The following is a 23,186-nucleotide window of genomic DNA, read 5'->3' as shown; positions in this document are numbered from 1 at the left end:
CCAACTCACCTCAATCTAGAATTTTAAATCACTCAAAATCATTCAGAAACTTAAAATCATTCAGAAACCTAAATATTCCAAAACTTAAATCACTCAGAATCTTAAGAAACTTAAAATCATTCAGAAAATGAAAATCTCAGAAATTCAGAATCTTTCAGAAAATTAAAACCATTCAAAATCTTATTCAGAAACTTAAAATCATTCTGAATCTTAATATTCAGAAACTCAAATCACTCAGAATCTTAAATCATTCAGAATCTTATTCAGAAACTTAAAATCATTCTGAATCTTAAAAGCTTTCAGAAAATTAAATTTTCAGAAATTCAGAATAACTTGGAAAAATCTAAATATTTCAGAATCTTATTCAGAAACTGAAAATCATTCAGATAATTGAAATCTCATTGTTAAGGTTAGGGGTCCAGATGGGACCGCACCATTACAGGTGATGGACTGAAAGGCTGGGCGCAAAGAACAGAACTGGTTGTGAACGAAAAGAGATTTATTTATAATAAACCAATGCGCGTTATTTAGACGGCCTGCTGAGCCAAGACAGGGCCTGCTTTCAGAATCTTAAATCAGAAATGTAAATCACTCAGAATTTAGATCATTCAGAATCTTAAATATTTCAGAAACTTAAAGTAAATCACTCAATTTTAAATCATTAAGAATATTAAATCATTCAGCACCTTAAGCCATTAAGAATCATAGGTCATTCAGAATTTTAAGTCATTCAGAAACTTAAATCATTCATAATCTCAAATCATTCCAAATCTTAAATCATTCAGAAACTTAAGTCACTCGGAATCTTAACTTATTCAGAATTTTAAATCATTCAGAATCATAAGTCACTTGGAATTTTAATTCATTCAGAATCTTAAATTTGAATCTTACATCACTTAGAATTGTAAATCATTCAGCACGTTAAAGCATTCAGAATCTTACAACCCCAATTCCAATGAAGTTGGGACATGTTTCAAAAAACCTGGGACAGTGGTATGTTTACCACTGTGTTACATCACCTTTCCTTCTAACAACACTCAATAAGCATTTGGGAACTGAGGACACTAATTGTTGAAGCTTTGTAGGTGGAATTCTTTCCTATTCTTGCTTGATGTACAACTTCAGTTGTTCAACAGTCCGGGGTCTCCGTTGTCATATTTTGCACTTCATAATGCGCCACACATTTTCAATGGGCGACAGGTCTGGACTGCAGGCCAGTCTAGCACCCGCACTCTTTTACTATGAAGCCACGCTGTTGTAACACGTGCAGAATGTGTCTTGGCATTGTCTTGCTGAAATAAGCAGGGACGTCCCTGAAAAAGACATTGCTTGGATGGCAGCATGTGTTGCTCCAAAACCTGGATGTACCTTTCAGCATTGATGGTGCCATCACAGATGTGTAAGTTGTCCATGTCATGGGCACTAACACACCCCCATACCATCACAGATGCTGGCTTTTGAACTTTGCACTGGTAACAATCTGGATGGTCTTTTTCCTCTTTTGTCCAGGGGACACGACGTCCATGCTTTCCAAAAACAATTTGAAATGTGGACTCATCAGACCACAGCACACTTTTCCACTTTGTGTCTGTCCATTTCAAATGAGCTCGGGTCCAGAGAAGGCGGCGACATTTCTGGATGTTGTTGATGTTTGGCTTTCACTTTGCATGGTAGAGTTTTAACTTGCACTTGTAGATGTAGCGACGAACTGTGTTAACTCACAGTGGTTTTCTGAAGTGCTCCTGAGCTCATGTGGTAAGATCCTTTACACGATGATGTCGGTTTTTAATGCCTTGCCTTCTGAGGGATCGAAGGTCACAGGCATTCAATGTTGGTTTTCGGCCTTGCTGCTTACATGTAGAAAGTTCTCCAGATTCTCTGAATTTTCTGATTATATTATGGACTGTAGATTATGGAATCCCTAAATTCCTTGCAATTGAATGTTGAGAAACATTGTTCTTAAACTGTTGGACTATTTTTTCACGCAGTTGTTCACAAAGTGTTGATCTTCACCCCATCTTTGCTTGTGAATGGCTGAGCCTTTTGGGGATGCTCCTTTTATACCCAATCATGACACTCACCTGTTTCCAGTTAGGTGTTCTTTGAGCATTCATCAACTTTCCCAGTCTTTTGTTGCCCCCGTCCCAACTTTTTTTGAAATGTGTTGCAGGCATCCATTTCAAAATGAGCAAATATTTGCACAAAAACAAAAAAGTTTATCAGTTTAATCATTAAATATCTTGTCTTTGTGGTGTATTCAATTGAATATAGGTTGAAGAGGATTTGAAAATCATTGTATTCTGTTTTATTTACATTTTACACAACATCCCAACTTCATTGGAATTGGGGTTGTAAGTCATTCAGAAACTTAAATCGCTCATAATCTTAAATCATTCCAAATCTTAAATCATTCAGAATTTTAAATCACTCAGAATGTTAAATCGTTCAGAATGTTAAATCGTTCAGATTCTGAAATCAGAATCTTAAATTATTGAGAATCCTAAGTCATTCGGATTGTTGCATGCTGACTGATGTGTATGTCGTAATCTTGTTTTCCTCTGAGCACTTGGTAACAGGATGTTTGCTTTGTGTTTGCTCAGACTCCCGAGCAGGAGACGGTGCACGTGTACATCCCTGCGCAGGCCGTGGGCGCCATTATTGGAAAGAAGGGGCAGCACATCAAACAGCTGAGCCGCTTCGCCGGAGCCTCCATCAAGGTCTGTACTCACACCTGCAACCAGGTGGATAGGACAGCGCCTGGCTTTAGTCTGAGTGGAGGTCACATGAGCTTCCCACAGGTCACATGGTGTCAGCTGAGAGTCAGTGATGCTTTCTCAGACGCAGGCTGCAGAACTGACAGATGATGTCACTTCCTTTTCTGAGCCTGTTTGTTCTTAAAGTCCCCACATTCACCCAGCCGGTGGACATCAAACTGCACCTGATCAGCGTTAAATCCTTTGTGCTGCAAAGAGGAATTTTATTTCCACAGGGCTCAAAAATTAGAGTTGCTCACTTTTGTTTGAAAAAGCTGTGTCATTGTTCACACCCTCCCTCTGCTGTTATTCATTTTCACATTGTCTCGCATAGGATCAATGAGCTGCGTTTGACCTGTACACTGATGAAGAAGCATTCAGAACAGTCATAAGTATACGGTTTAAAAATCTGATTAGGTTAACTAACCTAATGGCGACAGGTAGCAGCAGTTTGTGAGTGTGTTGTAGTATTATGTGGTTCACTTTCATCTTATATTGAATTTACTGGTTTGGGGTGTTACGGAAGCAAAAACTATGACTCACTGGGGTATGATGATGATCCTCCTGTTACTTTTTATTCTTTTTTGGCACTTTTGTTGTGGACTTGGAGAACCACAGTACAGCCGTGAATTCCTCCTGTTTTTACAGAATAATGCTGTTGGTACCGTGGATCCCATTGTGACATTTCCCGCGGAGATATCCGTCCTGAGCTTCCAGTGGAAAATTATGCTGGACGCCACAGGCCGTTTGGCCTAAGGAAGAGGGGGAGACGTGGTTGCGTGCGCCAAAGGCTAAAGAGACAAGGCCTCCTTTGGATACCTCTGCCTACAATTATTTTAGCCAACGTCCAGTCACTCCAAAATAAAATTGATGAACTCCAGGCAAACGTCAAGTTCGTGGAAGAGTACAAAAGTGCTTGTATTCTTGCCTTAACGGAGACATGGCTCAAAGAACAAGACCTTCAGTCCGATTTGGAATTAGACGGCTTTGGGGAGCCTTTTTGCCTGGATAGAGATCCCTCTGTGACAAGCAAATCGCTAGGGGGAGGAGTTTGTCTTTATGTCAATAAAAACTGGTGTAACACGGTGATTGTTAGGGAGACGCTGTGTACACCCGACATTGAACTCCTCATGGTGTCTCTTCGACCTTTTTATTTACCTTGTCGGACTTGTAATGGTAAACGACTGGACCTTTGTTTTGGTTCAGTGAGGGGAGGCTACAGATCCGTCTCTCGAGCCCCACTTGGCTTGTCGGATCACAATGTGGTGTATATACTTCCGTCCTATAAACTGGTCCGGAAGAAACACAAACTGGTGCGACGTTTGGTTCCAGTTTGGTCGGAGGAGGCGATTTTCAGTCTGCAGGACTGTTTTAGTTGCACAAATTGGGATTTATTTAAAGGCATATGCAGCAATCTAGATGATCTCACAGAGACTGTCACTGCATACATAACTTTTTGTGAGGACTTGGTTATCCACCGTAAACATATCCCTGGGTGTCCAAATCTATTAAAAATATAATTAATCAGCGCAATATCTGTTATAACCAAGGCGACACCAGCAGGTACAGAGAGTTACACAAACAAGTTAAGAGGGAACTTAAACTTGCTAAACGTAACTATAAAGAGAAAGTGGAGTCATTTCTCCGCAACAATAATTCCCACCCAGCATGGGATGGGGTAAAGGCAGTGATGGGAATGCAGTCCAGGAAAGCCCCAATCTCCCTTGGGAATAAGTCTGACTATAATCTGTCCAATGAACTGAATGATTTTTATAATCGTTTTAACATTCATGATTTTAGTAAAGAACGTCCCTCTTCAAGGTTGCAGCTCCTGGACAGAACTCCATCCATGTCAGTAAGGACGTGGTTCAGAGGCTTTTCAGGACCATAAAGGAGAGGAAAAGTCCGGGCCCCGATGGCATTGGTGGCTGCATTCTTAGGAACTGTGCTGATCAGCTGGCAGAGATCTTCTCTTTTATTTTTGAATGTTCTCTTTATCTTCACAAGGTCCCCAGTTTATGGAAAGACTCCTTAATTGTTCCTTTGCCAAAAATCAGTGCACCTAAGCGGGATACAGGTCAGGTAGAGGAACTGATGATGCACTATGCACTTTACTGAATACAGTAACTGCACATTTAGAGGGGGCTAAAACCTTTGTACGTCTTTTATTCATTGATTTTCTTCTGCTTTAAACTGCATTCAGCCACATATTCTAGCAGAGAGGTTAAAAAATGAGCACAACATTGACCCAGGAATTTTATGCTGGCTTATGGATTTTTTTACTAACAGATCTCAACGGGTTAGAGTCAATGACGTTTTATCTGATGCTCTAATTTCTTCCACTGGTTCACCACAGGGTTGTGTCCTTTCACCTCTTTTATTTGTTCTATATACAAACATGTCAAAGTAAACATCAAGGACAACTTATTGTTAAATTTGCTGATGATTCTGTCATTGTGTCTCTTTTAAATTCAGATGATCAAGACCATGGCCCTGTGGTGTCAGATTTTATCAGCTGGTGTAAATCGTCCTTTTTAGATGTTAATTGATTTTAGGAAAAAGCAGGATGACATTTCTCCTGTAGTTAATGGACTGGCTGTGGAAGTTGTAGAGAACTATAAATACCTTGGAACCTGTATTGACAGTGGATTAACCTTTGAGCACCAGACTGACCGGGTATGTAAGAAAGCTCACCAACGCATGCATTTTTACTGTAAACTCAGGCATTTTAATGTGGACAGTACTTTTATGAAGATGTTTTATTACTGTTTAATTGAATCTGTTCTTACCTTTTCTTTTATCTGCTGGTATGGGTTTTTAAATTTGAAAAACAAAAACCGTCTGGATCGTATTGTAAATGAGTGCAACAAGATTGCAGGTGTTTCCTTAAACGACCTGCCATCTATATACGTATAAAAACAGATTCATTAAGAAGGCGAGGTCGATCTTGGACGATTCCACTCACCCCGTGTACCCTCCGTTCACAATGCTTCCATCTGGTTGTAGATTTATGTCCAAGAGACGTAAGACCAGTAGGTACAAGAACTCTTTTATTCCCACTGTTATTAGATTTTTAAACACTATTATGTGAGTGTTTTTTAACTAGGTTTTCTTATTATTGAGTTATTATGTTTACTGTGTGGTGAGTTTTCATGGTGAGTTTTTATTCCATATTTAAGATCATGTTATGTTTATGTATGTTCGAATGTGTTCTACTGCTGGCTGCACAACAAATTCCCCCTGAGGGGCTAATAAAGTCTACTTGATACGTGATAACAGTTTAAATTCAGTTTATTTATATAGTGGCAGCACAGACGTTCAGTCATCCGTGGGGAGCTCAGAGTAGAGTCGCTGCACCTTTGTGTTGAAAGGAGCCAGCTGAGGTGGTTCAGGCATCTGGTAAGGATGTCCCCTGGGCGCCTCCCTAGGGAGGTGTTCCAGGCATGCCCATCTGGGAGGAGACCCCAGGGAAGACCCAGGACTAGGTGGAGAGATTATATCTCCACAATGGCCTGGGAATGCCTCGGGATCCCCCAGTCAGAGGTGGTCAATGTGGCAGAGGAAAGGGAAGTCTGGGGTCCCCTGCTGGAGCTGTTGCTCTCGCAAACTGCTCCCGGATAAGCGGTTGAATATGAGTGATGAGTGAGTATATAGGGCCAAACTGGCAAGGTTTGAATCTTACTCAGACCTTAAGCAAGCACACTGGCAACAGTGAACAGAAAGGACTCCCTCAGGTATTTTTTGATTAAAGGAAAAAACCTCAAGCAGACCAGACACAGAGGGGCTCATATCAGAAAAACTTGTGATCTCTGATCCCTCAGACAGCACTGCAGCAGGAAGTCATTCATCAATAGCTGATATGACCACATGGACAAGGGCATAGGTGTAGGAGGTGGGGTCTATTTGGGGGGGGGCTTCACCAAATTTGCCCGAATTTCAGAAACCCCCATGACTCTTTAAATTACCATATATTTATATACCTATATTTATATTTATATTGGTGACCAAATAGCGGTTTGATTGTTTACATTAATTGTGAAAATAAGTCTGACATTTTAGGTCATTCTATTCTGTACTCAGAGTCTACATGGCCCATGCCCGAATTTCCCAGCCCATATGCCCGAATTTGAGCATTTTGCCGAGCCCGGGGGGGTTTGCCCCCCCACCTCCTACGCCTATGGACAAGGGAGTATTTTGCACTACAAACTCTACGATGCACAGTGTAGCAAATTACATTTAATTGTTTGGAATGACTGGCACCTCACACAGAGGCCCCAATTTAATGTAGTAAATGAATAGTTAAGCCTCACAATGTGTTATTGACCTCACTGAGAGCACCAAAAATATGTAGCAAAAGTATTGTTAAACTCCCAAATTAAATTACAGTGAGGAAAATAAGTATTTGAACACCCTGTGATTTTGCAAGTTCTCCCACTTAGAAATCGTGAAGGGGTCTGAAATTTTTACCTTAGGGCCCTGTCCCACTGGCGTTTAGGAGGATTTGCGTATGGATTGCGCACAAAATTGGCTCATATTCGCTTAACATTGTTTGAGTTGGCCGACACCCGCACATGTCTGCAATTATCCGCAGAGGCACGTTTTTCTGTTCCCAGGATTTTTGAGCTGCACAAAATTTTGGCTGCGGATGACATCCGCCTTACATACTCCATACATACACAAACATACTCAATCTATGCGCTGTATATTCGCCATCATCTGCTGATATCCGCAACTGACAGGGATTTGTGGCTTGGCAGCGGACTGGGACAGTGTGTAAAATGGATATTTTGCATGCCCATCATGTCCACATCACAAACTAAAATAAATTGTAGCCAGGGCTGGACTGGCATCTGAAAAGGGCCCGGGCACTTTTTGACCACCTGAGGGCCCAGCGTCGTTATATATACGATATATATAGGCCTATATATGATGTCTGGAAGCATATGCTAAAGAAGAATGTATGTGAAGTTCTGTGTATGTATGTTTTTGAGGGTGAGAGATAGAGAGAGGAGGATAAGGTCACTAACATTTTTTTCCTGATCATGAGCCCTGGCCAGTGAATCTCAATGTGATAAAAAAAAATATATATATATATATATATATATATATATATATATATATATATATATATATATATATATATATATATATATTCATACCATTTTCCTTAAGCAAAAACTGAAAACGGGTCCCACAGACCCAAACACCTTACGAGGGTTAAGCAAAGCAATATTTCACTAACACACACAACACTGTTGTGTGGGCCACTGAAGAGGAGGTACTGCTGGCCCACCACCACTAGAGGGCGCCCTGCCTGGAGTGCGGGCTCCAGGCACCGGAGGGCGCTGCCGCCTTACGGGAGCAGCCAGGATGACAGCTGTCACCCATCACTGGAGACAGCTGATCCCAATCAATAAGGAGGTATATCAGCAGGACGGCATCTCCACCTCATTTGCCGAGATATCGCCTTACCAAAGAGGTAACGAACTCAGCCAGTTGTATTATTCTGAGAATTAATACTGTGTTGCTTCTGCTTAGGTCAGCTGAAGACCGTATTGGACGAAGTAGGATAAGTACTCACCTTCCTACATTTCTTGATAGTTGTTGACGAGAGGTGGAGGTGGACTCTCCACTCTCCGTGTTGCTGGGTGCAGCCGCATCCACACCTGACTGTTTCTGTTTCCTGCCAGCAGTACCGGATCCGACGAGCGGAGGCAGTGGCCACCTGGGAATTCGGGACTTGGCGGCTCCAGTATTCCCGGGGTTCGGTGGCAGAGGAAATCGGGTTGGTTCCGGTTCGACTTGGACAGACGTCTCCTATCGTCGAGCCTGCCCACACGACACCGTTGTAATAAGACTCAATCTCCATATTGTAATCGGTTGTATTTGTTGTGCCTTTTTCACAACAGTAAAAACAGTGTTATTTGATTCCTCCATTGTCCGTTCATTTGAGCCCCCTGTTGTGGGTCCGTGTTCCTACACTTTCACAACACAACACTGTAAGTTGGACACCAAATCTAGTCAGAGCATTATTTGACACCAAAGCTAAGGCACCACACACACACACACACACAGGTGCTCCAACTCCTAATTCCCTAATGTATTATGTCCTTAAATATAGATGGTCATATGAATAACATGGAAACAGTAGGGACATTGTGCTGCATAGGCCATGAGGTAAATATGATTTCTGTTAATGTACAGTAAGAAAAGGGCTGTGTTGTGCACAACTCCATCTGGGCCGCTCTTGTATGTTCTAAGTCTTACTGAATCAAATTAATCCCTTAGTAATAATTTCCTAGGTTAAACATTTTCATACTTTCAGCTTACAATTGCTCCAGTCGAGAGATACTGTCAGTGATCTTACTGAATGGAATGTTAATAACAACCACAAATATTTGATGCCAATTCCACAGCGTATCACATGTCTTTCTGCCCCTTCTCACCAGGCTGGCAGGAGCTACTCCACCTTGGAACGGCTACCAGCGATTGCTAAACAGTAGCACAGCTAGTCGGCTTCTTACCTATCCATCTACCACGAGGCAGCTAATACTTCATACCAGATGTCTTGATAATGACATGGCATTAAAGAAGGAAAAGATTACAAAAATACATTTTGTATAAAATCAGAGTTGCACAACACACAAGCAGGAGAGTAGAAATAAGATATTAGTTGGATTTGAGAAAGTGAAAGGGGGGGATGTCATAACTAACACGCACCAGCACTGACTTTAGACACACAGCACAGGTCGTCCTTGTGACAGTTCAAGACAAATGGAAGAGTTCTATATGCTGGAGCAACAATACAAGAGAAGTCAAAGTTTGTTTGTGACTGATTTGAGAAAGTCAGGATGACCACTTAGTCTTAGTTTCAGGCAATAAATGGGAAATGAAACGCCGAAGCGCTGAATAGCTACACTGCATCGGCTACTAGCAAGTGTTGAGATGAATTCTGACCTCAATCTCTCCCTGCCTGGGTCATGTTTCTCTCCATCTCCATCTCCTCCTCCTCCTCTTCACTCTCCACCACCTGTGCTCTCGACGTCGGTCCCGGGCTAGTTTGAAATGACGGACCGGCGGCCCCACTACACAAACCCGAGGTCGAGCTTGTGGTTTTAAACATATCTGTGATTTTGGCACATTTTGCTGCATCGTCTTTTAATTTCTGTTTTCTTTTTTCCTTTCGCTTCTCAGCTCCACTCTTTTGCTTCTCCATTTTGCGCACAACTCTCTGTTCAACACTCGAGCTCAGACCGAATAGACAAAACTTTGAGTGATGACTTGGGTCAGGTGGGGGCCTGTAGGGAGGGGCGGGCCTTCGAGAACCAAGGAATTTCATTGGACCAGCCCAATGTGCCTCAGGAGAAGCATCCAATGGGCCTCTATGTGTCATTTTTTACCATCGCAATCAATAAAAATTATAATTATATACATATATTTTTTAATGACCGACCTGAGGGGGCCCAAAATGTGCAAGGGCCTGGCGGGATTTGCCCAGTACGCCAGATAACCAGTCCAGCCATGGTTGTAGTGACTGCATACAGATTGGCCACGAATAAAGCGTTTTATTACGTCTGCTTTGCATCTGATTTGCGGCGGATGCAAATTAGATGCGCTGTGTTCACAGCTAGATGCCGTTCTTTGTTCTACCGGCTGCCACGCACTCTGTGCTGGACGCTGCGTATATAAAATAATTATTTCATGGTGGATTAATCATTTTATTCTGCAAATTGGCTGTTGAAAATGGGTCTAATCACCTCCTGAATCACAGAGGAAGTGTTGTGTGGGCCGCTGAAGAGGAGGTACTGCTGGCCCACCACCACCAGAGGGCGCCCTGCCTGGAGTGCGGGCTCCAGGCACCGGAGGCGCTGCCGCCTTACAGGAGCAGCCAGGATGACAGCTGTCACCCATCACTGGAGACAGCTGATCCCAATCAACAAGGAGGTATATCAGCAGGATGGCATCTCCACCTCATTTGCCGAGATATCGCCTTACCAAAGATGTAACAATCTCCGCCTACACATACGTGTGACTATAATTGTATTCTTGTTGATTATTTGTAGGACAGCTGACTACCGGACAGCATTTGGATAAGTACTCACCTTCCTACACTCCTTGATTGTTGTTAACGAGAGGTGGAGGTGGACTCTCCACCCTCCGTGTTGCTGGGTGCAGCCGCACCCACACCTGACTGTTTCTGTTTCTTGCCAGCAGTACCGGATCCGACGAGCGGAGGCAGTGGCCACCTGGGAATTCGGGACTTGGCGGCTCCAGTATTCCCGGGGTTCGGTGGCAGAGGAAATCGGGTTGGTTCCGGTTCGACTTGGACAGACATCTCCTATCGTCGAGCCTGCCCACACGACACCGTAGTAATTGAACTCAGTCTCAATATTGTAATCGGTTGTATTTGTTGTGCCTGTTTCACAACAGTAAAAACAGTGTTATTTGACTCCTCCATTGTCCGTTCATTTGCGCCCCCTGTTGTGGGTCCGTGTTCCTACACTTTCACAACAGGAAGCTGCATCTGGGCTGTTCGTGCGTGCGTGCGGCTCCAGCTGCAGAAAGCATTTTGAGCCGTCTAAAAAGGTAATTATTTGACTTGTTTACATTGTCAAGGCTTGATAAAACAGTTGCGTGTTTTTTCCTTCTTGTCTGCAGCTGTTACAGTATTTATTCCTATGTTTATAACAGATTTACCTTCTTGTTATAATCGTTCAGTCGAGCTGCGCTCTGATGCAGTCCGCTGATGTCACCACTCGTCCTGTTCACTGCTTCTTTAATCCAGTCAACTTGTCCAAGTCCAGCATTTGCTCCAGAGGCTGTATTGTTGGTGTGAATAGTGATGCCGACAGCCTGAGTGTGCTTCATTTATGACCACAATGCAGATGGCGTGCACGCGCAACATGTGCGCAATGCATCATAATACACCCATAATACTGCCGTGATAATCTCAATGTGTCAGATCAGTTTCCTCACTACATGCGTTATACAACCGTGATTGTTCATCATATATTCGCTATATATTATTAATATATCTGTAATTCATACTGGGACATTTGTCATTTTTGGCCATTTTTGTTGCGGACGACAGTGAACACCCGTAATTTGTGTACTCAGTTCATGCACAATTAATCCTCTCCCCAGTGGGACAGAGCCCTTAGGTGCATGTCCACTGTGAGAGACATCATCCAAAAAAAAAAAAAAACTCTGGAAATCACAATGTATGATTTTTTTAAATAATTTATTTGTATGTTACTGCTGCAAATAAGTATTTAAACACCTGCCAATCAGCAAAAATTCTAGCCCTCAAAGATCTGTTAGTCCGCCTCTAAAAAGTCCACCTCCACTCCACTTATTATTCCAAATTAGAAGCACCTATTTGAGGTCGTTAGCTACATAAAGACACCTGTCCACCCCACACAATCAGTAAGACTCCAACTACTAACATGGCTAAGAGCTGTCCAAAGACACCAGAGACAAAATTGTAGACCTCCACAAGGCTGGAAAGGGCTACGGGGCAATTGCCAAGCAGCTTGGTGAAAAAACTGTTGGAGTAATTATTAGAAAATGGAAGAAGCTAAACATGACTGTCGATCTCCCTGAGACTGGGGCTCCATGCAAGATCCCACCTCGTGGCTTATCAATGATCCTAAGAAAGGTGAGGAATCAGCCCAGAACTGCACGGGAGGAGCTGGTCAATGACCTGAAGAGAGCTGGCACCACTGTTTCCAAGGTTGCTGTGGGTAATACACTAAGACGTCATGGGTTAAAATCATGCATGGCACGGAAGGTTCCCCTGCTTAAATCAACACACATCCAAGCCTGTCTTAAGTTTGCCTATGACCATTTGGATGATCCAGAGGAGTCATGGGAGAAAGTTATGTGGTCAGATGAGACCAAAATAGAACTTTTTGGTCTTAATTCCGCTTGCTGTGTTTGGAGGAAGAAGAATGCTGAGTACCATCCCAAAAACACCGTCCCTACTGTGAAACATGGGGGTAAAAGCATCATGCTTTAGGGGTGTTTTTCTGCACATGGGACAGGACGACTGCACTGTATTAAGGAGAGGATGACAGGGGCCATGTACTGTGAGATTTTGGGGAACAACCTCCTTCCCTCAGTTAGAGCACTGAAGATGGGTCGTGGATGGGTCTTCTAACATGACAATGACCCGAAGCACACAGCCAGGATAACCAAGGAGTGGCTCCAGAAGAAGCACATCAAAGTTCTGGAGTGGCCTGGCCAGTCTCCAGACCTAAACCCAATAGAAAATCTTTGGAGGGAGCTCAAACTCCGTGTTTCTCAGCAACAGCCCAGTAACCTGGCTGATCTAGAGAAGATCTGTATGGAGGAGTGGACCAAAATCCCTGCTGCAGTGTGTGCAAACCTGGTGAAAAACTACAGGAAACGTTTGACCTCTGTAATTACAAACAAAGGCTACTGTACCAAATATTAACATTGATTTTCACAGGTGTTGAAATTGTTATTTGCAGCAGTAACATACAAATAAATTATTAAAAAATCAAACATTGTGATTTCCGTTTTTTTTTTTTTAGATTATGTCTCTCACAGTGGACATGCACCTAAGATGAAAATTTCAGACCCCTCCATGATTTCTAAGTGGGAGAACTTTCAAACTTTCAGTCTCAATTTAATTAATCAGTCTCAAATTAATCAGTCAGTCTCAATTTAATTAATCAGTCTCAATTTAATTAATCAGTCTCAAATTAATCAATCAGTCTTGGGTCTGAAAGTCTGAATTCTATGACATGATTGACCAAGGGTTTCCTTCTGAACACAAAATGAACCACAGCAGAAATATTTACATTTTATTTACAATTATACAAGGAATGAACAGTTTATTGGCATTTTGAGTGGACATTCATTAAACAAATTCATTTATGGACACAATTTTCTTACTCATGAGACATTTAAAGAAAGTAGAGATAAAGCTTAAAGACTTTAAATCTGATTAGAATTTAGTGATGAAATTTGAAGCCAATTATTAAGAAAATTATTAAACAAATATATGAATATGTTTAAATAGAAGCCACTTTGCATCCATTGACAACAAAACCCTTTTTCTGGAACCAAGCGTGCAATTTAGAACTAGAAATTGGGGGGACAAAGTGCGAGGCCCGCAGGGCCAAAGCCCATATGCTTTAGGCCCCAGTAGCCAATGATTTTGAGATAAGCTCAGATGCATTCTGAGCATCCAGAACAGTAATTTTAATGTTTTGAGAAGACCATAAAGTGGACACCATTTGCGTAATTTGAAACTGTGGATATAAGTACTTTATTCTGAGAATAGCCAGCATTGATTTTATTAACATCCTGGTGTAAATAAGGTATCACCACGTGTAGAACTCAAAAAGAATGATAGGTTGAGTTTTCATTAAAAAAACAACTGCAATGTGGTAAAATGTATTCATACATATGAAAGAACAGGCTCTTAATAATTATTAACTATCACATACTGTATTTTTTTTTCTCAAGATTTGTTTTTGCATAAGTTTAGGGGGTGGTGGCCAAGTGGTTAATGCGCTTGGTTTCAGTTCAGAAGGTTCCGGGTTCAAATCCCACCCCTGCCACATTTCTCCATGTATTGTGGAGTTGCGTCAGAACTTTTAGGATAACCTGATAATAATGAATTACAATAGTCCAGCCTAGAGGAAATAAATGCATGAATTAGTTTTTCAGCATCACTCTGAGACAAGACCTTTCTGATTTTAGAGATATTGCGTAAATGCAAAAAAGCAGTCCTACATATTTGTTTAATATGCGCTTTGAATGACATATCCTGATCAAAAATGACTCCAAGATTTCTCACAGTATTACTAGAGGTCAGGGTAATGCCATCCAGAGTAAGGATCTGGTTAGACACCATGTTTCTAAGATTTGTGGGGCCAAGTACAATAACTTCAGTTTTATCTGAGTTTAAAAGCAGGAAATTAGAGGTCATCCATGTCTTTATGTCTGTAAGACAATCCTGCAGTTTAGCTAATTGGTGTGTGTCCTCTGGCTTCATGGATAGATAAAGCTGGGTATCATCTGCGTAACAATGAAAATTTAAGCAATACCGTCTAATAGTACTGCCTAAGGGAAGCATGTATAAAGTGAATAAAATTGGTCCTAGCACAGAACCTTGTGGAACTCCATAATTAACTTTAGTCTGTGAAGAAGATTCCCCATTTACATGAACAAATTGTAATCTATTAGACAAATATGATTAAAACCACCGCAGCGCAGTGCCTTTAATACCTATGGCATGCTCTAATCTCTGTAATAAAATTTTATGGTCAACAGTATCAAAAGCAGCACTGAGGTCTAACAGAACAAGCACAGAGATGAGTCCACTGTCCGAGGCCATAAGAAGATCATTTGTAACCTTCACTAATGCTGTTTCTGTACTATGATGAATTCTAAAACCTGACTGAAACTCTTCAAATAGACCATTCCTCTGCAGATGATCAGTTAGCTGTTTTACAACTACCCTTTCAAGAATTTTTGAGAGAAAAGGAAGGTTGGAGATTGGCCTATAATTAGCTAAGATAGCTGGGTCAAGTGATGGCTTTTTAAGTAATGGTTTAATTACTGCCACCTTAAAAGCCTGTGGTACATAACCAACTAACAAAGATAGATTGATCATATTTAAGATCGAAGCATTAAATAATGGTAGGGCTTCCTTGAGCAGCCTGGTAGGAATGGGGTCTAATAAACATGTTGATGGTTTGGATGAAGTAACTAATGAAAATAACTCAGACAGAACAATCGGAGAGAAAGAGTCTAACCAAATACCGGCATCACTGAAAGCAGCCAAAGATAACGATACGTCTTTGGGATGGTTATGAGTAATTTTTTCTCTAATAGTTAAAATTTTGTTAGCAAAGAAAGTCATGAAGTCATTACTAGTTAAAGTTAATGGAATACTCAGCTCAATAGAGCTCTGACTCTTTGTCAGCCTGGCTACAGTGCTGAAAAGAAACCTGGGGTTGTTCTTATTTTCTTCAATTAGTGATGAGTAGAAAGATGTCCTAGCTTTACGGAGGGCTTTTTTATAGAGCAACAGACTCTTTTTCCAGGCTAAGTGAAGATCTTCTAAATTAGTGAGACGCCATTTCCTCTCCAACTTACGGGTTATCTGCTTTAAGCTACGAGTTTGTGAGTTATACCACGGAGTCAGACACTTCTGATTTAAAGCTCTCTTTTTCAGAGGAGCTACAGCATCCAAAGTTGTCTTCAATGAGGATGTAAAACTATTGACGAGATACTCTGTCTCACTTACAGAGTTTAGGTAGCTACTCTGCACTGTGTTGGTATATGGCATTAGAGAACATAAAGAAGGAATCATATCCTTAAAGCTAGTTACAGCGCTTTCTGAAAGACTTCTAGTGTAATGAAACTTATTCCCCACTGCTGGGTAGTCCATCAGAGTAAATGTAAATGTTATTAAGAAATGATCAGACAGAAGGGAGTTTTCAGGGAATACTGTTAAGTCTTCTATTTCCATACCATAAGTCAGAACAAGATCTAAGATATGATTAAAGTGGTGGGTGGACTCATTTACTTTTTGAGCAAAGCCAATAGAGTCTAATAATAGATTAAATGCAGTGTTGAGGCTGTCATTCTCAGCATCTGTGTGGATGTTAAAATCGCCCACTATAATTATCTTATCTGAGCTAAGCACTAAGTCAGACAAAAGGTCTGAAAATTCACAGAGAAACTCACAGTAACGACCAGGTGGACGATAGATAATAACAAATAAAACTGGTTTTTGGGACTTCCAATTTGGATGGACAAGACTAAGAGACAAGCTTTCAAATGAATTAAAGCTCTGTCTGGGTTTTTGATTAATTAATACGCTGGAATGGAAGATTGCTGCTAATCCTCCACCTCGGCCCGTGCTACGAGCATTCTGACAGTTAGTGTGACTCGGGGGTGTTGACTCATTTAAACTAACATATTCATCCTGCTGTAACCAGGTTTCTGTAAGGCAGAATAAATCAATATGTTGATCAATTATTATATAATTTACCAACAGGGACTTAGAAGAGAGAGACCTAATGTTTAATAGACCACATTTAACTGTTTTAGTCTGTGGTGCAGTTGAAGGTGCTATATTATTTTTTCTTTTTGAATTTTTATGCTTAAATAGATTTTTGCTGGTTATTGGTAGTCTGGGAGCAGGCACCGTCTCTACGGGGATGGGGTAATGAGGGGATGGCAGGGGGAGAGAAGCTGCAGAGAGGTGTGTAAGACTACAACTCTGCTTCCTGGTCCCAACCCTGGAGAAAATTGGCCAGATTTCTAGAAATGAGAGCTGCTCCATCCAAAGTGGGATGGATGCCGTCTCTCCTAACAAGACCAGGTTTTCCCCAGAAGCTTTGCCAATTATCTATGAAGCCCACCTCATTTTTTGGACACCACTCAGACAGCCAGCAATTCAAGGAGAACATGCGGCTAAACATGTCACTCCCGGTCCGATTGGGGAGGGGCCCAGAGAAAACTACAGAGTCCGACATTGTTTTTGCAAAGTTACACACCGATTTAATGTTAATTTTAGTGACCTCCGATTGGCGTAACCAGGTGTCATTACTGCCGACGTGAATTACAATCTTACCAAATTTACGCTTAGCCTTAGCCAGCAGTTTCAAATTTCCTTCAATGTCGCCTGCTCTGGCCCCCGGAAGACAACAACAAGAAACAGGTGTTGGAAACAAGTCAATGCTGTCAATGCTGCTAAAAATACAAACTTGCAGAAACAAAGATACTATTCTGACACATAAGACTGACATGGTTTTGCACATAAGACTGACATAGCATGTTTCAAGTACACACATATATGTCAGAAGGTGGGGGGGGACATACCATATTCTGTCCCCCCCGGTTGAAAAGGTGGGGGTGGGGGGCATGTCCCCTTATTCCCCACCAAATTGTGCCCATGTCTGGAAATCATAATGTATGATTTTTTTAAATAATTTATTTGTATGTTACTTACTGTCTTTAACTGGGCCACTTAGCTGATCCATTGAAGAATTGGTTCGGATGAACTGTCCGTCCATCGTTGACGGGTTAGGCTGTTTGCAGCGTGAGCTCACTTGGGTCACGGGTTAAAGGTCTCCCCAGCGATCCCAAGGCTTCAGTGTTGGCTGGTTTTACCGAAAGGATGGCTGATGCTTGCGGTCAGGTCTGTTGTCAGCTTGCTGGACCCCAGAGGTGGAAGGTGTTTGTTGAAAATAGGTTCTGATAGCTTTTAAAAAGTTTGTTGGAGCCAGATTAAAAGTCTTTGTGAATTTAGAAAAAGTTAAATCTTTAAGAGCAGTGTTGTAGAGTACAGAAAAGGAAAGTCACTTTTCTGTAAATTCGCTATTATTTTGAAAAGTTCAGCTCAGAAGTTCTCTTGGACCATCCAGACTGTTATCAGCAACAAGTCCAAAAGCCAGGGTGTGTCATGATCTGGGGTTGTCGGTGCCCGTATCAAAGCTCATTTACACTCTGTGATGCAGAATTAATGTCAAGTGTTTTCCCCTCTTCCAGTGACCATTTATTTTCACTGGTGAATTGAGGATGGATTTAACTTGTGCAGTTTTCCCGACTTGAAGAAGGACGATTCATCTACTTGGACTTGAGCTGGACTCCACTCAGTGACCAAGCAGTTGCCTTTTTCCTTCTTTTATTTTGCAGTTTAGCAGGTAGCAAGCAACAAGGCAGCATGCTGGTAAGTGGATGAATGAGCCAAGAAGGCAAGAAGGTGAAAAAACTAGTCGTGCACAATCGGCTGCAGATCTCCACGAGTTTGTTTGAGTGTCTTCACGCCAAAGAGCGGTTCTCCTGCAGGTGCCGTGTGCGTCTCTCTTTATGCCCCAGGTAGCATCCCTGCAGCGGCAAAATGGTTCCACCCAGCTGATTTTTTTGTTTGTTTTGCTCCATTCCTTCAAAAACTGCAGCTTTTCACAGAACCTCCAGTTTGACTTCACAGTGAATGCCGAAATCTAAACTGAGATTTTAGAGCAACATGTGCTGTATTCACGACAACATCTTTTCCAGAGACATCCATGCAGCTTTCAACAAGACAATAAAAAACCACATTCTGCACACACTGCAAAGGCATGGCTGCAGAAGAAGAAGGTATGGATCCTGGACAGGCCTGCCTGCAGTCCTGACCTGTCCCTTCATAGAGAATGATGACCCTGTACTGTTGCACAGCTTAAGATGTGTGTTCAATAGGGATGGGTATTGATAAGATTTTATCGATATCGATGCCATTATCAATTCCTCTTATTGATCCAATTCCTTATCAATTCCCTTATTGATACCTTTTGTGACTTTTCTGTGAACTAAAAGTAGGCTTTACAGGTTTTCTATGTCAACAACATTTTCAATTGGTCACTGGATCCTTGATCTCTGGACATAAATAAAAATCAATAATAGCGTTGTTTGTATTACAACATTTTGAAAGAGGTGTCATTTGATTTGAACAGCATTTTGCTTTGAAGTTATTAATTCTGACTAGACTCTATCGTTCTAACTCGACTCGTCAGAGAGCCGCGCAGCGTTTGGAGCTGTGTGAACAGAACGGAGGACGATTCTCGTTTCTTTCTCCCAACAAGACAGGAGTCCCAGTTAGTGACTTTAATCTGCACAAAAGTGACTCACAATTGACATATTCAGGGATGAAAGTGGTGAAAAATAAAAAAAGGTTAAACCCAAAATTACCCCCCAACACCACCCGCACGAAAATGTTTGAATTCTAGAAGCTCTGAAATGCAATCTGGGACTATTCCAGACAATAAACTGCAGTGAGTGCAGCATCCATTTAGTGAGGAAAAAAAAAAAAACAACTTTCCTTCTTCAAATTCATTCCAGTAGTATTCTGCTCTTACTAGGATGCAGCAGTTTTCTAGTTTGGCAGATAGTTCTGGAGGAAATCACTGAAGAAATTAACATTGAAACACATTGAAACTGACCAAAACAAACTGTCATTAAACTTAAATAAAACAGGGATGAAGTGGAGGTGTAAGAGTCACTAGGTGTTCACAGGAAACATTTATTTCTGTATGTATGTATTTATTTTCATTGTTAGTTGGTTTTATCTTTTCTGTTGTTTTTGTTTTGTTGAACGAGACGAAGGGCGTGGCCGGGCACGCGCCGTCCCTCTCCCTTCCGGTTCCGACCGAGTTCCGCCCTCCCCACACTCTACGGCCTCTACGCTCCGTATGGTTACAGCTTCCCCTGCTGATGAAGCTATGGACACGAGCAGGGCCACATTTAGACCACCAGATAGACCGAGGAGGCTGGTCCGCGGAGCGTGCTTTGTTTGTGGCTCGATAGAGCACCAATTGAGAGACTGCCCCGAGCGGTTAAACACCAACGCCCGCCCCTAGAAACTGGGCTAGGGGTGGGCCAAGACATTCACGTGGGACATACCCATATTGCCACACGACTCCCAGTTACAATCCTTTACGAGGATTTAACCCTTCAGGCCCCAGCACTGGTGGACACGGGCTCTGAAGGGAATCTGCTAGACAGCAGATGGGCCAGGGAGGCAGGGCTCCCTCTGGTGGCGCTTACTTCACCAGTGCAGGTGCGGGCACTAGATGGCTCCCTACTCCCTCTAATCACACATAAGACACCACCAGTAACACCCGGCGGCCTGGAGTACCCATTTGGCCTTGATCGAGTATGCCCATAACAGCCAGGTGTCTTCTGCCACCGGCCTCTCCCCTTTTGAGGTGAGTCTGGGGTACCAGCCCCCGTTGTTTCCGGTGGTTGAGGGAGAGGTCGGTGTGCCCTCGGTCCAGGCCCACCTGCGGAAGTGCCGTCGGGTGTGGCGCGCTGCCCGTTCTGCTTTGCTAAAGGCCCGGACGAGGGCAAAAGCCCATGCAGACCGTCGGCGGACCCCGGCCCCTGCGTATCGGCCAGGGCAGGAGGTGTGGTTGTCGACAAAGGACATACCCCTCAAAGTGGACTCCCCTAAACTGCAGGATCGTTACATCGGCCCCTTCAAGATCCTCAAGGTCATCAGTCCAGCCGCAGTGAGGCTTCAGCTTCCGGCCTCACTGCGGATCCATCCTGTGTTCCATGTGTCCCGGATAAAGCCGCATCACACCTCACCCCTCTGTGCTCTGGGTCCGGCACCACCTCCTGCCCGAATCATCGATGTGCGCCGGCTCTTGGATGTCCGTAGGATGGGCCGGGGCTTCCAGTATTTGGTGGACTGGGAGGGGTACGGACCCGAAGAACGCTCCTGGGTGAAGAAGAGCTTCATCCTGGACCCGGCCCTCCTGGCCGACTTCTACAGCCGCCACCCGGACAAGCCTGGTCGGGCGCCAGGAGGCGCCCGTTGAGGGGGGGGTCCTGTTGTGTGGGCCGCTGAAGAGGAGGTACTGCTGGCCCACCACCACCAGAGGACACCCTGCCTGGAGTGCGGGCTCCAGGCACAAGAGGGTGCTGCCGCCTCACAGGAGCAGCCGGGGTGACAGCTGTCACTTATCACCTACGACAGCTGTCACCAGTCATCTGATCTTCAGTAGTATATCAGCAAGACGACATCTCCACCTCATTGCCGAGATATTGCTCTACCTAGGAGGTAAAGTGCTCAGCCGATTGTGTTGTCTTCCCGACAATAATACTTTGTTGCTTTGTGTGTTTAATAGCAGACAGTGAGTATTTACAGCTGGAGACTGTGTTGGACTTTTTCCCTACCTCTTTGATAAGTACTCACACTCCTGCACTTACCAGTTTCTGATGAGAGGTGGAGGTGGTTTTCCCACCATACGTGTTGCTGGGTGCAAACGCATCCACATCTAACTGTTTTTTGTTCCTCGCCAGCAGTACCAGATCCGACAAGCGGAGGCAGTGGCCACCTGGGAGTTCGGGACTTGGCGGCTCCAGTATTCCCGGGGTTCGGTGGCGGAGGAAATCGTGTGGTTCCGGTTCTGCTTTGGACGGACGTCTCTTATCTTCGAGCCTGCCCACGTGACACATTTTTGTGAATTGACTTCATTGCTTACTATTGTGATCTGCCGTGTTTGTTGTGCTTATTCACAACAGTAAAGCGTTGTTATTTGACTTCCTCCATTGTCCGTTCATTTGCGCCCCCTGTTGTGGGTCCGTGTTCCTACACTTTCACAACAGTTTTGTTTCATCAGGTTCTTTTTGTCTCTTTCTCTAAAATTGTAGCATTATTAGTTATTATGAGTTATTATTACATGCATGTACTTTATTATGTACTATTATTGTTGTTGGTGCTATTATTATTAATATATGAATAAAAGTAAATAAAAAAAAATACAATTTGACTCTTTTACAACAACGAACGCTGAGCCATTAATTATTATACAGAAAACAAATGCACACACAACCTGCTGAGATGTGAACAGCTTAATGCTAACTTTAACATTGAAAACGCCATAGACATTCTAACGCGTTAGCATCTGTCCCATTTTTAAGTTATAAAATACATCTATCAACTGTTTCAGAAGACCATAACAGGTCGGTTCAAATATTACTCACAGACATATGCTCTTTAGGGTTTTAGCGGGGAAAAATAAAGATAAAGCGAAATAAAACAAGGAACCAGCGAAGCACCAGATCAAAGCACTGCTTCGTTCTGTGAATCACTGCTTCGATTGGTTCAAGGTTCAAAGCAAAGCGGCGCTGCAGAAAAGTTGATTACAGACCCGCTGCAGGGTCTGTAATCAATGTAGAGAAATGATCATTTTCCTGACAAACACCCCCAAAAACAACGGCCACTCTGAAGGACCGATAAGGGAATCGTTAAGCAAAAAGGTTATTGATGTCGGTGGATCGAATCATTTCTTAATGATACTTGAAAGGAACCGGTTCTTGATACTCATCCCTCATGTTCAAGGAAGAATGAGACAAAAATAACACCTGAAATATTTTATCGCTTGGTGTCCTCAATGTCAAACCCTTGTTTTAGTGAAGAAATGATAAAATTACCACCAGCTTTTATTATACCTCATTACTAGCCTTTAATTGCCGCTGTCCCAACTTATTTTAATGAGTTGCAGGCCTGAAATGCAGGAATGGATGACAAGGTACAATGGCTGGTGTGCACGCAACACTTTTCTTGAAATTGGCAGACAGTGAAGATCATGTCTGCTGTCTGTTGATGGTCAGAAACCATTCTGGACGTCAGGAAGGATGATCTCTGCTAGTGGTCTCAGACTGATGTTTTTCATGCCCATAAGGGTGACGAGAGTTTAGTCAGGAGTTGGGTGAAGGTTAATGTTTGAGTGGTTCCTCCTCTTCCGTAATTACAACCCCAGTTCCAATGAAGTTGGGATGTTGTGTAAAATGTAAATAAAAACAGAATACAATGATTTTTAAATCCTCTTCAACCTATATTCAATTGAATACACCACAAAGACAAGATATTTAATGTTCAGACTGATAAACTTTATCGTT

At 42.6% G+C, this 23,186-nt stretch overlaps 1 protein-coding gene across 1 annotated transcript in view; it reads left to right on the top strand.

Moving 5' to 3' along the window:
• The window catches only part of igf2bp1 (insulin-like growth factor 2 mRNA binding protein 1), a 268,477-nt gene that overhangs the window by 211,512 nt on the left and 33,779 nt on the right, over positions 1–23,186 (top strand). The window contains exon 11 of the mRNA XM_034190879.1: positions 2,601–2,717. Within this exon, the coding sequence (XP_034046770.1) occupies positions 2,601–2,717 (117 nt within the window). The remainder of the gene's footprint in view (positions 1–2,600; positions 2,718–23,186) is intronic.

This window comes from Thalassophryne amazonica, chromosome 16 (genome assembly GCF_902500255.1).
Source record: "Thalassophryne amazonica chromosome 16, fThaAma1.1, whole genome shotgun sequence".
In the NCBI taxonomy this organism is placed as follows: Eukaryota; Metazoa; Chordata; class Actinopteri; order Batrachoidiformes; family Batrachoididae; genus Thalassophryne; species Thalassophryne amazonica.
Note: the sequence above shows the minus strand (reverse complement) of the source record. Positions and strands in the feature narration are given on the sequence as shown.